General features: G+C 42.0%; 1 protein-coding gene and 1 long non-coding RNA gene across 5 annotated transcripts in view; one reads left to right on the forward strand and one right to left on the reverse strand.

Annotated features, from left to right (window-relative positions):
- The window catches only part of SNX6 (sorting nexin 6), a 30,036-nt gene extending 24,588 nt beyond the window's left edge, over positions 1–5,448 (reverse strand). For 2 of the 4 annotated variants that reach the window (XM_086894100.1, XM_086894102.1), the window contains exons 1-2: positions 5,173–5,448; positions 4,965–5,012 (exon numbers count right to left, since the gene is read on the reverse strand). In XM_086894100.1, the coding sequence (XP_086750226.1) occupies positions 4,965–5,012; positions 5,173–5,448 (324 nt within the window). Of the gene's footprint in view, positions 1–4,964; positions 5,016–5,172 lie in introns of all 4 variants that reach the window. The other 2 variants (XM_086894103.1, XM_086894101.1) reach the window with 1 other exon arrangement.
- A 228-nt stretch (positions 5,449–5,676) lies between these two features.
- LOC111930026 (uncharacterized) lies at positions 5,677–6,614 on the forward strand. The gene is made up of 2 exons (XR_002864996.2): positions 5,677–6,269; positions 6,357–6,614. It is a non-coding gene; the product is annotated as an uncharacterized LOC111930026 (long non-coding RNA).
- Positions 6,615–16,368: the final 9,754 nt, after the last annotated feature.

Below are 16,368 nucleotides of genomic sequence, written 5' to 3' on the forward strand. Positions count from 1 at the left end.
CTTAAAAAGAATATCCTGAACTTCACAGAGCTAAGTCTTGTTGGAAATATTTTCCTGAAAACCCCAAAGCAAAAAACTCAAACCCAAGACTTTGATGTGTTCAAAATGAGCATGAGAAATGGCAAAAGTGCAAGGAATACAAGTTTTTTTCCTACAAGACATGAAATCTGAACTCTTTCACAAAATAATTCCAGTCACATTGAAAAAAAAAATAAAAAAATTTGGCAGTAACCAGACTCAAGGCTTCAGTACTTGGTGCAACCTCATCTAGAGCCCAACTGGAAATTCAAGTCCCCTCACCCTTGCACCCTTGTTGTTCTAGAGGAATCTGTCCCATGACAATTTCATCATCATGACCAACAGACATTTGGAATGTTTTTACAAGCACTAAGGCTAACCCTGAAATCTTTTCCAATCACATTGTGAAAAAATATTTCAACATCATGCTCACAAGGCATACTTTTCATTGAGACATGGTGTTTTCTTTGATGCTGCATTTTTTCTACAAATACCCCATTCTACAGTATAAAAAATGCTTTACTACAGAGATTGGGACTTTTTCGCCATAAATTTTTTTCAGGATTGCATTTTTAAGTCAATACTTAAGTACAAAAATGCTTTAAGTATTCACAGTACATAGTACAGAGGTTACACATGAGCAGATTTGAAGGTAATGCTGTGAGGCACTGGAAAAGCTTTAGGACAGAAGCATCAACCGTCACATCTCGTTTTCCATAAATTACCTTTATCTTAAATCACAGTGGTCAGATCCCACTCTAGTATTGCTGTGAACCTGGAGGCACGGGCAATTCTTGCCTACGTAGCAGCAACCAGACTCATGGATCTTAGAATTAGTGTATTAAAGTAAACCAGAATCATGTAGTCTAGCATATTCTTCTAAGGTTAGCAAAATGTAACAGTTCAATAGCTCTTACACAAGTAGCAATAACTTTTCCTTACAGTGAAGTTGGAAATCATTAAAACAACAGCAATTCAGACATTGCTTTTTGTTTTGTTTTCCCAAGGTTTAGAGGGTCACTGCCTCACACAAAGGCGTGTTATCACGGAATGGTTCCTTGCAGATCACGTCTCAGAGGCAGAATCTCCTAGCTCCTACTGAGTTTCCAATGTGCTTACCATCTAATTTAGGAAAGAAAAATATAATGACATACCAATGTCTCCCTTATGTCATGACACCGCATTTTTCAGCGTGTAAAAAGGTTTTTGTGGTTACACTGTCTGGGGTACTGTTTATTTTTCTCCGGTCCCCCCAGAATACATTAACAGACTGAGTAATCTCAGCAAATAATCTGGATTATCTAAATGGTATTTTGTAGTCTTTCACATGTCACAATTATCTCTACCAAAATACTTTTGCATCTCCTTTTATTTTTCTTAAACGTAGTACTATACAAAATTCTAAAATTCAGTATAACAGCTGATCAAGTTTGTCATTAGAGCATATCCAGTGCAGTGCAGCCTGATCATATGCACCATTCCCAACTTCAGATACAAAAGTCCTATCTGTGTTGAGAAAATTAAGAGCTAAATATGACAACTTCACCCATGACATACAACTGTAAAGGACTATTTGCTTGATTTATACTAAGTCTGTAACAGTTTTGAAGAGTTTAATCATATGTTAAATTATGCCATGTAGCCTGACTGCCAACAGGGAATGTTTTCATCTGCAATGGTAATGAAGCATTTATGAAAGGTGTCAAAGACAATCAGAAAGTTGAAGGACTTTAAATGTATTCATGTGACAAAGCGATTCACATTGCATTACTGGAAACTGAATTCACAAACAACATCATCACACCACAAACTTAAACAAACTCTGCATCACTACTTCCAAAATAAAACTGCTACCAATGGATGGTTTTCTAGTTACAAAGAAAGTAGAAAATAAAAACACTGAAGTCTGATAAAGATGGAAACTGAAATGAAAGTACCTTAAAGTATGGAAAAAATAGAGATAGGACAGTGCCTTTTTATCTTGCCCCCCTCCAAGTCTAATACATACAACATCGCATAACAATTTTATGCTTACATATGTAATCTACATCCATGCTGAACAACTTGCAAAACAAAACCTGCTTTAATTACTTTACAGTTTCCTATGCTATACCAAGAAAGTCCCTTTCTGTTCAAAGGGTCTAGACAAAAACCAGAAGCCAAAACCCAGGCCAAGCCATGTTACAGTACTAAATGAGAACACAATGCAAGGAGAGGATTTAAGATCTAAACTCTTGCTTAAGGATCAATTATACTTCAAATGATAATGGAAGAAATCTGGTACAGACAAAGGAAACAACCAAGTGTTACATTCCTAGGTAATGTCATCCATTAACAGTAACTTCCCTGCTCTAAGCTCTTTCAAAAATGTTAGAGTAAAAGGACCCTTTCTTCAGCTTCTTTACAGGCAGATAAATACAGAGTAAGGCAACAAAGAATAATACCTTTACAACAAAAGCTTTCTAGGTGCACACAGTATTATTTGAAGTTTCACAGCATTAAGTTTCCAGACCTGTTCCAAAGGATAGCTCATTTCCACTGAATGAGTGTTAGCTTGTCAGCTAAAGTTTATATAGATATAAAATACACAAGGCACTACTAATGGAGCAATACTACACCACTTTTGAAAGCACGTATTATGTTAGAGAGAGCACAGAAATCCCAAGAGCACCCAAGTTACACCAAACAAACTCAAGACTATCCCATTTCCTACGTGAAATTCAGAAAAGCAATTCCCAGAAGTTCATTTTATGCAGACCATTTATAATAAGTTCCTTCGACAGACCACCCACTGCTATTTCCTCAAAGATGATTCTCAGTGCTGTTTTACAGTTCTCCAGAAAAGGCTCCATATGGTGTAACGCCATTGTCTGAGAATTACTCTTCTGTGTGGCATCAGCATAAATTCCAGCCCTCTTTCATCCCATCACCCCAAGGTTAAACTTAACTCAACTGTAGCCAACAAACATGTTCCTGCAGCATTAGAAGAACAGTCATCACAGCAATATCTGAATTCAACAGAGGCAAGAGTATCGATTTTCAAAACTAAAAGCTCAGTTACTCCAAACAGAAGTTGCCATCCATGTTTTCAAATAAAGGCTTGACCTACTCATTATTTAACTGCAGAGAAAGGCAACAAATCAGAACTAGGGAAACACTTTCTGAAAATATTTCTGAAAAAATAAGTACTTCCACTTATAATAATAAAAAAAAAAAGTAGTACAATTTTGAAGATTAAAGCCTAGCAAATCCATTCATAAACAGACTGCCATATTGCTTTTGATTAACTTCCCATGTCACAAACAAAATCATGCAGATGACAACCTGTGTTTCAACCCCAGGCATTTCCACAGAAAAAAATTAAACCCCCACAGTGATCAGTGATTGAAAATAAGAAACCCTAAAAATATTAGAGAAAGGAGAAGGCCACTGTTCTAGTTTAATTCCTCCATACTGGATGAAGATGCAGAAGAAAAAAAAAAAAAAAAGACTGCATTTGGCCAACTGAGATGGTAAGTCAGTACAGTACAAACAGTACAAAGAAAAGTAAGTTTGTACAGTACAAACATACAAACGAGACTTCTAAGAGATTTCTTGAGGTTTTCAAATTACATTGTGAACTCTTAACGACCTGTAGTCTTAGAGGGAAAACAACCAGCCAAACAAACAAGTTTCACAGGAGGTCAGATCTGCATTATTATGTTCTACCTGCACCTTCAGATAAAGGCAACTTAACTGTGTGCATCAAAGGCTGTTCCTAAGTTCCAGGGACAACCTATATAAATAAAATTCCACAGTTAGTAAGCTCTTCAGTCCTTGTTCTGAAGGCACTCAAAGGACAACAGTTACAACCTCCTCTCTCTTTTATCCGACGTTCTTAGTGAAGTAGCTGTATACCTAAAGACAAAAGCTTTATAGTGGCCAGAATTTGGCCTGACAGAATATTAGAACGATTTTTTAAATTTCTGGCCATAAATTGGAACATAATATGCACTGAATTGAACATCTGACTATGGTGTGCATGGTAAAACATTATACCAGCACAGCGTTTCTCAGATTTTTGTGTTTTTAGTAATATACTATACATTATGTATATACAGTCACTTCAACAACCACCAAGTCAAGGGAACCTAAGCAACCCAGAAGCTGCTCTCCTACCCGGCTCACAGTTGGTCTTTCTCAAGATACTAAGTGACAGGGGTAATCAGTCTGACTAAATTATAGTAGGTTAGCTAATTTGTTGCTTAAGTGAGGCAGGCAGGTTAAAGACAGATGGATACAGCAGTCAGAAGAGAAACTAAGGCCAGAAACAGGAAGGCAGAGAAAAAGGTCTTCTCAGTAAGAAACGTCATTGTGGCATCCTGTCCCAGCAACAGAACTTCTTTTCAATAGTTTATTATGCAGTTTATTATGTGTCTGCAATGTAAATGCCCCATTGTTATCTATGGGAGAGCCCCCCGGGCCTGAAGGGAGAAGCGAAGACAGGACTGCATTACCCGAGCCCTAGACCGCGGCTGGCGATGGCACCTGGAGATCCCCAGGGCTGGTCAGCCTGGGCAGGACCGGCCCCGCCAGGCGGGTGCAGCTGGAGGGGGCCGCAGGGAGCGAACATCCATCTCCGGCCACAAACCCCTGCCAAGCTATTCCAGCGACAGCATGAAAGAACTGTCCTTCCAAAACTTGGGTGACAGAATAATGAAGAGCACACGCAACACAGACGCCGATATCAGCGGGAGGCTGTGCCAGGAGCAGATCCTGGCGGGCGGACGGACGGACAGCCAGCCAGCCAGCTCGGACGCTCGCCACCCATCATCCCGCCTCCCTCCGACACCCACGCGGCGGGCTCGGGCCAGCAGCGCCCGGAGGCCCGCGAAGAGGGGCTGACCCCGTTTCCCCCACGCCCAGCCCCAGGCGCCGGGGTCCCGACGCCTCCCCGCGGCACTTACACCTCGGTCCTCCTCCGAGAGGAAATCTGGGCCGTCGTCCAAGCCTTCCTGCTTGGGGGCGAGGCGGCGGCGCGGGCAGGGGGCACGGAGGGGCACGGCCGGCGGCAGGGAGGGTGAGGGGAGACAAAGCGCACAGGTTAGCGAGTGCCCGGCCGCGCCGCCCGCCCCGCCCCGCCCCGGCCCGGCTCCGCGGCCGCCCCGGACCCACCATCATGGCTGCTCGCGGCGCTCTGCGCCCGCCGGAGCCGCGGCCGGGCGGGGCTGCGGTGCGTGGGGCGGGCCGGGGCGGGGCGGCGGCGGCGAGCGGCGCCTCTCGCGAGGGAGCGGCCGCTGAGGGGAGGGAGGTGGAGGGAAGGGAGGGCGCCGGGCGGCGCTTCGGCGGCGGCTGCGGGCGAGGCGGGGGAGAGGGGCTGGCCCCGGGCAGGGCGGTGGTTGCCTGTGTCGCAGCCGCGCCGCGCGGCCGTGCGCTGTTACGGTCGGCCATACCGGCACGCGGGTGTTGAGGGCGCTGGGCCTGCCCCTTTTGCGGGGCGGCCGCTTTGCTCGGTGGAAGGCGGTGAAAGCTGCCGAGCCCCGCAGGGCAGTGCCTCGGCGCTGCTCTGCGCCGCTCCCCGGCGTGCGCGCGAGAGACGGGCTTCGCACGTTCGTACGAGCCGGGGCGTGAAACCGTGCAACCACAGCGCGAGAAGTGGAGAGGCTTCGAATCGTTGGGCAGTTAGGTGATTTACGACTGATAGTGTGCCTATTTCACACTAAGGAGTGGAGCTTTTAAATGCCCCTTCGTCTAATGACAGGGGAAAGGTCAGCATTCGCACACTAAGGCGGGTGTAAGCGTGGATGGAGACTATGCCTGAGACTGCATTTTTGTGTGAAACAGAACGGCCAAGAAACAGCCTCAGGGTGGGGCTTCACGATCATAGTCCCTCCCATCTCGGTGTTGCCGAGGGATGCGGGCAGGTGTGGACATCAGCACTCCTGTGGGCCTGCACTGACGTACAGGAGGGCACCAGCCCAGCCGCAAATTAAGACTGTAACAAATTGGTGGTTTCCACCCTAGCTGGCTCCCTGGCCAAGCCCACAGTCAGTTACAAGCACCAGTGGGACAGGAGCACCGCTTGCCACAGCAGCACCGTGTATTTTGGTGGAATAAGGCCATCAGGAAACTGCACCTTGAGACATTGTGTTCATGTATAGCCTCAAGATAAGTGAAAATAATGCTTTCTGAACTCTGCACTGCTTAGAAGGGTGCTGTAGGACTCAGAAAAGGAAATAATCTCTTAAAAATTGTTCTTAGTATGGAGAAAGGTATTTGACTATGCATTTTGTAAATAATTTTTAAAGCTGTTCTTTAAGCAATCTTCACATATGGAGCTTGTTTCTGTTTTGATACAGACATGTGCAACATTATCCAAAATATTGACTTACTACTGTGGTCAAGAGAAATATTTTATAAAGTATGGAGAAAGAGTATGTGACCTCCGGTGAAGCACCAGCTTTGTCATTCTGAAGAGGTAAACAAAGTCACACAGGAAACTGATTTCACCTGCATTAGTATCCTGTTCTGTGCATGGTCTGGGTTCAGTATTGTATACCATTCCGCTCAGCAAACATCTATTTTTTTGGAAAAAATAAAAAATTGAGACAGATTGAGTTTTCTTTTTTTATATGTATTATTTACTGCTGATACATTTTATCAGAACCAAAGAATCCAGGCCAAAAAGTTGAGGAAGTGCTTCATGAGGAACAATGACATAATTTTTTTCTTATAGGGGAGAGCTAAGTAGATCAGCTGGCTAGTATGAATCTCACAGGAAGACCATCTCAGTTTTGTCTGTAAAATAATAAAGTTATATAGTTTTCCAGTGTGGCTCTGGGAGCAGTCTGGTCAAGTTTTGGATGGCACAGAGGCTCATAAGGGACCTGGCCTAGTGAAAAGTGTCACTGTCCACAGCAGAAATGTTCAAACTAGGTGATCTTTAAGATCCCATCCAACCCAGCCCATTCTATGATTCTGTGATATTCCAAAACAGCAGCAGTGTTATGTTGATACCAAAGCTGATACCAAAATTATTAATCTTTCATCCTACCCTGATCAACTCAATTAACCAGGTCCATCTCTTGCCCTACTTTTCTCCCCATGCTCCTCCCCTCTGGCAGAGCAGTGCATGCTGCCTGCTGTTTCTGCTTCAGCAGCTGAGACAGATCATATCAGACATGGGGACACCCTGGCTAGGAGGTGGGAGAAGAGTATTACCTTTTCTCACTGCTCTTCTGTCAATAAACCTGCTCTGCAGCTCTAGGAGCAGTTTCCTTTGACAGCTGAGCTCACCCTACCTAACAAATTTCCATCTTGGCTGTTTACACACTCTTTTCTATGTCTACATAACAATAATAAATCAAGTCAATGAACTAAATATAACCCAGGAAGAATGAAATTACAAGTTGTAACTGAGACAATCTGACAGTCCTTTGGTATGACTGCATTCCTACCCTCATGCACACACCTGGCTGTCTACACCAACTCTGGTCTTCAAGCAGGCCCTTACTCCTGTCAGCCTATCTCACCAGCAGGAAAATTACATGGGATAAAGGAGGGGGAAGCTCTTTTAACAGTGAGTTTCACTGACTCTGATAAACTGGGATGGCACAAAGGAGAATGCAGTTCAAAACCAAAAGAAAGGAAAGTCTTGGGGCTTTCAAATGACATCTAGAGAACTTATTCCCTTTACTAGCAGCATCCTTCTTTTGCTCTAGGACACACATTGACGCAGCTACTCATTTTTGGTCTCATTTTGCCTTCCTTTTTTCCTCATTTTTTTCTATTCAGGTGCCATGTTTTCTCAGTCTCATTATCAGCTGCTAAACCCGCGAGGCAAGGGTCAGCATTATCTGGAGTTTACAGAGCTGTAAATACAAAGAGGAACCTTTGTTCCGTGGATTTCGAGGATCCCGTGCCAGTTAGGGGAATGCTGTGGAAACCCGTAGGTCTCCAGATTCTTAAAACACTGCCACCTGCAAACACCCAGTGTCAGTAGATGGTGCTATATACATATTTTTCGGAATTCTTTTCGGCCGAGGTTTATCCAACCAATAACATTTCCTTTGTGTTTGAGCGTGTTATCCCTGGAAAATCAGAAGCCATACAATTTAAGAAATATTCGGCTTTTATCAGAGAATCACTGGGGAGACCTTAAGTCTTCCCACACCATGGCATCATGTCATATAGTACTATCTGCACTGGATGACTCATCATGGAGTGATTCAATGAATGCAAGCATTTGATATAGGCAGGAACTGTAGTTCTGGTATTTCATTAGCTGATAAGTATTTCTTTTCAAGTGTGAGAAACTATTCTTCGTGCACTTTTTTCTTTTTGAGAAGTTTCTCGACTTCCCTTTCTAAACCTAATTACTTAGTTTCCTTCAAACTACCTCATGTACTTCACATGCTCATGTGAAGCTCAAATACAGCATCTTGCAGTCAAACTGTGGTAGTAAGGATAAGTTTTCCTGTATCTCAGTAACAGATTGATTTCTCCTTTTTTTTTTTTTTTTTTTTTTTGTCTTTGAGATGAAAATACTTTATGCCCTTACATAATTCCTTTAACTTTTCTGTATTGATGCTAACTGAAACTGTATTAAGGAACCATATCATTAAAGCTTTATGGTGGGGCAATTTTCTTTTTTGTGACAGAGCAAATAATTACATTTTGTGAAAGATTAATCAATATTTATCTTTTATTGCTGTGGAAAACTAGGGTTTTAAGTGTAATGTTCTCAGAAGGTTAAGGCTGAACAAGAAAAAGGCTTCAAAACCTTATTATAAAACCTGTCTAAAAAGCTCAGTTAGCAATAGAGGCTTTTTACCTGTTATGGAGATAGACCATTTTACAGAAAAAATTACTATCAAACTAATCATATTTCCTTAGAACCAAAAAGAAGATGTGATATGTAGGACGATAAGAACAGACAGGGAAAATTGTATAATATTATACAGAAGAAAGAGAAACATAGCTTAGTACCGCTCAGTAACTTCTAGATACCCAGAGGAATAGTAATTTCCATAAGAAAAGAAAAAAAATTCTGTTTCTCAATGTGGAATAGTCTTCTGTGAATTCCAGAGAATAATGGGGACATATGCAAATAATAAGGATGTGTAGGTTTCTATTCAGACTGCAGGGACCCAGAAAAGGCTCGCTCTGAAGTTTTAAAAATTCTGGCCTCCTTGTGCAAGATGTGGACTGTATGTATGCAGGTATATTGTAGTGCAATTTATCACACTTCTTCCCTAGGAAAGAATCAAATTCTTTTTAAGAAAGAATGTGGTATTATAGACACTGTCTTTGTCTGCCATGAATGACTTAATGCCCATATAAAGCTACACTGATGCAGAAAGTTGAATTTATCTAAAGCCTCATTTTTTCACCAGTGCCATGAACTAACACCAAGAAGCTGTAAGGGGAAGAATATATTGTGCAGTACACACTGTTAAAATTCACTTATTCTGAGCTCTGACCATATTGACAGTTTTTTTCTTCTTTGGATTGCATGCTGTTATTAACTTAATCATCATATTTCTGTAACAGATTGTAGGTGATCACTGATCTGCACAAGTTCTTCATTACAAATGGATGCAAAAGGAGACTACATCTCTCATAGCTCCTATAGGATTTTCTAGGAATGAGCCTATAAAGAAGTTCTCCCCTCCCTGGTTCACGGAGATACATAGAAACGTTTAGAAAACAAGTCACAGACTGATCAGCATTTCAGCTGTCTACTCTGGATTTAAAGCGATTGAACTCATCTCTTTTCCTAAACTGCAGTCTCTTCTTTATAAACCAGTTGAAACATGGAGTACTTCAGAGAACAATCTGAGAGACTCCTTTTTGATCATTCTTCCCAATTCTTAATGTCTTTTTTTAAGAGAAAGCCAAAATTTCCTGCCTCACCTTTGCTCCAGACTAAGGGTTTTACTTGTACCAAGTACAGCATAAAGTTCTTTAATTCTTTACTGTAACAAAATTTATTATTACAACAGAAAAATAAAAACCTTTTCAGTGACATGTCAGCTGAAAACAGGGAGATGGTTTTCCCATGTTGATTATCAGATTTTTAATTTTACAGCTGCCTGGTTTAATCCATGTGCTGTGAAGGGCAATAAAAATGCTTTGGGATATCAGCCTCACAGTAGTCTTAACTCTGTCAGTCAGTAACTGCAATGGTAAGAGTGTTATGGGAGACTTCTCCAAAGCAGTGTTATTACTCTTTTTATGTTAGATGTTGAGGTGAGTTTAAGGTAAAAATGCCAGAAGTCCATTTACAGTAGTGCTTGTCACAGCTAGGAAATACTAAAATAGAAGAAAACCCCTCAGTACAAATAAGGCCTTGTTGATGAAAGTGCAACCAAGAAGGACAAAAAGCAGATTTGCTAAGACTGACCTCATACACACCATTCCTCAAAGGCCAGCTCTGCCCCAGCAGGGCAGCACCAGGCAGGGAAGACAAAGCAGCTCTTGTCATGTCTTGTCACTGGTACAATAGTGGGTATCAGGAAGGGCTGCACAGTGCTGCTTATTTTGTCAGAACAGACTGAATGACACTTTCTGGCTAACTCAGCATATATCAGCATTGTTTGGGACTACTAGTCTTTTGCTCCCTGTTATCATATTTCCTTTTATCCTAATACTTTTTGTTTTTCTCTTTGATAATTTCCCCCTCTTTTTTAATATTTAGCATTTTTCCTTCCTAATATCTTATTCTCCTTCCAATCTGTCTCTTCCTTTCTCTTGGTTGGATCACCCCATTCTATACCCCAATTTATTTTGGTCTTGACTGAGGGCAGTAGTCTGTTCTCTCTTGTTTATTGCAAAATTACTACTTTCCCCTCTCTCCCAAACCTTTAGATCCTCTGTGTAATCAGCTGATTCCATTTTTGTCTCTTCTTAATCTCTGTCTTAGATTCAGTCTTCTGTTCTCCTATTCTGCTCCTCACTGGCTTCTTGGTCACTGTTTTTTGCTGTCGCATTCTTGAAAGCGACACTCTTCTTAGTTCTCCTCTGAAAACCTTGGATGTCTCCCAGTATTTCAAGATAAAAAATGAGGGATGGGACCACCATGCTATTTAAGATGATTTATTGCTCAAGTAAGCCCGATAAGATATCAGTCTCAAAGGCATGAGATTTGGAGAGGAGCAACAAGTCAGCTTAAAGGTAGTCACGGGTTTCTTCTTCACACAGCAATATATAACATTTTGGTCCAATAGACAGTTAACACAAAACTTGTTTCTACTTAATAACCAATCACCTTTGCCTAATTTTGCTGCACTGCGTCTGTCTCTTAGCCACTAAGCTGACAAGGTCACATACTCATACACACACCTCTATTATAGCTTCTAGATCCCTAGCCTGCTCTATAAGTCACATTATTACAGCTCAAACCTCACACTATTTGACCTAATATAATTTCTTACTTACTCAATACAAATTCTTACTTATAACTATAGGAACATAAGTTTATAATTTTTCTGCCTAATGTTTGTGTACATTTATCATTACATTAATCCGAGTTCATTCCAAGGCTGGAGATTGAACCCTTCAGCATCTGTGGAATTTTCCGTTTTTCCATTTCCCACACCAGTGCTTCCTCTGAATGCCAGTAGTAGCAGGCCATCAGTTGCAGTGTGAGAGGATATGATGACCACTAACATGTTCTGCTTGAGGCAACATTCACAAGCCAGCCAAACACTGTGTATTCTTTGTCTTCCTGCACATATCAGGTAAGCCTTACCTGGCCAGCATTCTAAAGATTTTCTGACCAAAATGGTCTCATTCAAAATTATCAAAGATACGTCAAGAAAAAACCCCAAACATGTTACTTCTGAAATGTTTACTAGAGAAAAAGCTTAGTTCAATAGATGCCATCAAGCAGCATTAAACCAAGAATCATCTGATGCATTATTTAATGGCCAGGAACAGCTCTTCAAATGTGGTGATATCTGACTCAAAAGCAAAGCTGCTTCCATCTCCAGGTAAATCTGTTGTGACATTCAAATTACAGCACAGCTGCATGGGAGTAGCCACCCTAAGACACATCCTATGTTTCATTTATGGTCTCAAACTCCTGCATCCAAATGTATTCCTTTCTATGTAGTATCTGCAGCGCCAGAGGTATTAGGACTTGTGGGGTAGTCAGAAAAAAAAAAATTGGTCCACATAGACATTGGCTGGCCAACCAATGATTCTTGATTCTGACTTAACAGCTATGGAGATGCAGATGCTTGTTAATTTTAAATTGTGTTGGACAGCCAGTTGCAATGTGAGGCATGGGTTAAAGTGCAACCACAGAAAGCACTCACTGTTTAGCTTCACAGCAGTTTTACTTCCAGCTGTCTACTTTTGAGTTAACATCTCCTGAGACAGCTTGACTCAACTGATGGTGCTCGCTGCAAGCAGCCAAGATGTGCAGATTGATGATAATAGCTGCACTGAGTAAGTGATTTCCACAGTGTGACCACCAGCACTCAAGCTGCAGCCAATGCTTCCAGACAGGCCGGTTCGCTCGGTTTGGAGATGCTGAATGTAAAAGAACCAAGGGTGCAGTTTGGATTAAGCTCGTTGTCATCACTGAACTCCAGCTGGCAACTAAGTACCACACAGATGCTCACTCACTCCCCACTTCCCACCCCCGTGGGACCAGGAGGAGAATCAGAAAAGGGTAAAACCACAGGGTTGAGAGTGCTGGTTTTGCATTAATTGACATTTGGTAAGAAGGGAAGAAGCCACCCATGGAAATAATTTTTCTGAGAGAAAATAATTTTTCTGAGAAGCTGCTAAGAGCTTTCCTCCGTGCCCGGCAAAAACCAATAGCTGGCTAGGTCTGAGAACTGACATCCTATTAATCCATTTAGAAGTTGGGTCCGCCTCTGTGAATTCCACATTTTAAAGATGGGCAAGCCCATCTGGCTGTGAAGAGGTAACGGGGCCCGGAGGCCGCAGGGCCGAGGCCGGGCCGGGCCGGGCCGGGCCGCTCCCGCCCCGCTGACACCGAGCCCTGCCCCGCCCCGTGGGGCCCGCCAGGCCCCGGGAGCAGCTCCGGGCCGGCTCTTCCCCCAGCGCGGCCAGGCCGAGCCGCGGCTCAGCTGAAAATCCTGCTGCTCCCAGATTTTCGCCAGAAACTGCCGGAGATCCTAGCGTCACCCCAGCGCGGCCCCGAAGAACTTTCATCGAATGCAGCTTCAGCTGCAGCCCGGTAAAGATCGTATGACTACCCGCAGGCCTGGCGAGATAGTAACACTTTCACTGCACAGATTAAACTAGAAAAACATTGATCCTCTCTCGAGTGAGAGAAAAGGACAGAGTGAAGACACGTAGAGAAGCAACAGGAAGACAGCAGGGAAAGGAGTGAAGTCTCAGATGGGAGGAGAATGAGGAGATACCTTAGTCTTGGCTGGAATTCTTCTGGTGATGCACTAGAATATCCCCTTTAATTCATTAAAAAGTATGGGGGGATGGAGTGTTCAAACTGCAGATGTCAGCAGAGGCATCCATAATGAAGCAAAGCAGATATTGAAGTAGCTGTGATCCCATGAGAAGCTTGAACAGAGAGAGAGATGAGAGTGATGAAGACCCTTTGCCCCAGGGAGACCCTTTTCCCAGAGATGAAGATGATCCCAGAGATAGATGAAGAGAACCTTTGCTTTTGAACAGCTCATCCTTAAAATAGTACCCCATAAGTTGACATGGCCCATGAATGCAGCTGTGGGAAGGCTGTGAAAGATGGGAGAAACTTCACGACTGCAAATTTTCTGGGCGGCTTCTATTTGTGGAAATTAAAAGCCACGAAAGATCTGTTTCTTGTGGAGAAGTCTCCATGGCCTGGTGAGAGAAACTCCTCTCCCTACAAAAACTGATGAAAGACTAATATAGAGGTGTTAACTGATTGAAAATCTTAGGTTTTGTCTCTACATTGTCAGTTGGGAAAGAAAAGAGGTTGTGGGGATAGGAAGAGAAGTGTTCTGAAGGTTTTGTTCTTCTTCTTACTATTTTTATAGTTCTGTTAATAAAGTTTTCTTTATACCTTCTAAGTTTTGAGCCTGCTTTCCCCTCCTTCTAATTCATATCTCACAGCAGAAAATGAGTAAATAATTCTAGTAGGTGCATTGGTGATTTTAGCCACTGCTAAACCCGCTACAGTCAGGATAAGAGCAATTTAATACTTGAAATTAAATAATAATAGTAATAATTGTAATGAAAAGGTAGATAACAGAAATAAATAGAACTCAAATTAAAAGAACAAAACAGTGATGCACTACATAATTGCTAACTATCCACTGGCCAATGCCCAACCCATCACCAAGCAGCATTCAGCGCCCTTCAAGTAACTCCTCCACTTTATAAATCCTTTGTTCTTGTCTTTGGTTGGTCACCCTCACAAAGCTCTCCCGGGTTAAAATACAAAGAAGAATCAGAAGTAGGATAAAAGTACACCACTTATGGATAAGTTATTCTAGACTTATTTGATATATTTGTTTGATAAAATGATTTTGTGCTCTTTACAAAGATAGATTCTAGACCTGATCGTGCTGTACTCCTAAAGGTATTTTTTTATAATATTAATTAAGATGAGAATCAAGACTAACATATGAACTGTAAAGCGTATAAGAAACTGACTGAAGAGGAGTCTTCTGTCAGGAGAAAGGGGAATTATTAATGGAGTTTCCTAGATTCACTTTGGGAACAACCTTATTTAATCTTCTCCTTAATGATCTTGGCACAAAAAATAGTAAAAAAAATACCAAGTGAAATCTGCTAAAACAAAAAACTGGAGGGTACTTCTGATAGAGGATTGAAGTCTCACACAGGAAGACCTTCACAACCTCGAGGACTGCAGTAACAGAAATAGGATGGAATTTTTAGGGAATAATGCAAAGTGATGATCATAATTGCTTAAAAGAAATTTCTGTAAGAGCAGAGGAGAAAAAAGAATTAGATATACTAGTCATGTGATATAATCAGACTTCTATGGAAGAAGGCAGAGGATCTTGTGATGCAGAGAAAGCAGTGCATTAGTATCTCCATAATCTCCATAGTGTTAAAGCCTGGTCAAATGTGTCCAGAAAAGATAGATTCAGACTGGACCAGGTACCAAGAGGTGCTGCTAGAACAATGAAAGGGATGAAGAAGGAAATATCTTGGTGTGAACATATAAAAGATAACATCAGAAGATTAAAAAAAAAGGAGGGGGGAAGGGAAGGCTATTCTGAATAAAGAACAATACAAGGACAAAACAAAATGCCCAAGAATATATTTTGGCTAGTATTAAAAAAAGGCATCAATGCAGGATTCTGAAACATTGTCTCCATCATAGTACTAGAAAAAAAATAAATTAAGTTGCACTTGTTACATTTGAGGGAGTGGGGAGGAAGAGGGGAAATATGGATTGATTGCAAACAATAGCCAGTGATTGGAATGAAAGCCCGATCGGATGGGATCAGGTTCTCTATTCTCTGTCAGGCAGATTTGCATAGAAAACCAGTGTGCAAGCTTTCACATGTGCTGTATGGAGTCCTGACCTGTACCATGTCTGCAGGCATGGGGCTCGCTGGTGAGACTGGCTGACATTTCGGGTGCTGTGGAACTCCATACAGTTGGAATATGGGTACCTTGGTGAACTTGTGTACCTTTGGCTATATGGAGTCCTGTACTTCAGCAACACACGAGACCAAGCAATTCCCATGTGAGAAGTGAACAAAGCAGCTTTGACTTGTTCAGTGAATCCACTCTGCCAGCCTGGCAACATGTGGAGTACTGAATTTACAGCAGTAACTGATTTTTATAGCAGTAACTTAGAGGGATGCCTATCTCACTTTCCAGATTGTGAGTGCATGGAAATATTCTTGGCATCTCATCATTGGAGCTTAGGCTGAGAAAAATACATTTACCTCTGATCAAAGACAGTGATCAGGAGATGATTCCTGAAGGAATTAAATTAAACTCATGGTGATGTTAAGCCATCAAAACAAATAAAGAATTGTTCTGACAACTTAATCTGATTCTTCAAAAAAAACCTACCCAGCTTAATAAAGAGAAGTACTAAACAGACAAATAACATGAGTAAGGCATGTGTTAGATGTGGAGATGTTCATGTTATGATCTCTAAGAGCTGAATCTACAAAGTGCAAAGTGAGCTATATATGATGTTGTATATTACACAGACATCACTGGGTCTGATTTCTAGATGTCTGCTCCGTAATCACTGATAAACATAGAATATCTGTATAGAGGCAGAACCCAGGCAAACAAGACCCTGACCAGTAACCAGTGTCCTTCAAGGTGCAAAGTCATGCTGTATTCAGTGTGAGGGTGCATTAAAGCACTGATTTGTACCTTGGCAGTATCAAAGGGTAA

The sequence above is a fragment of the Cyanistes caeruleus genome, chromosome 6 (assembly GCF_971803275.1).
Source record: "Cyanistes caeruleus chromosome 6, bCyaCae1.hap1.1, whole genome shotgun sequence".
Taxonomy (NCBI): domain Eukaryota; kingdom Metazoa; phylum Chordata; class Aves; order Passeriformes; family Paridae; genus Cyanistes; species Cyanistes caeruleus.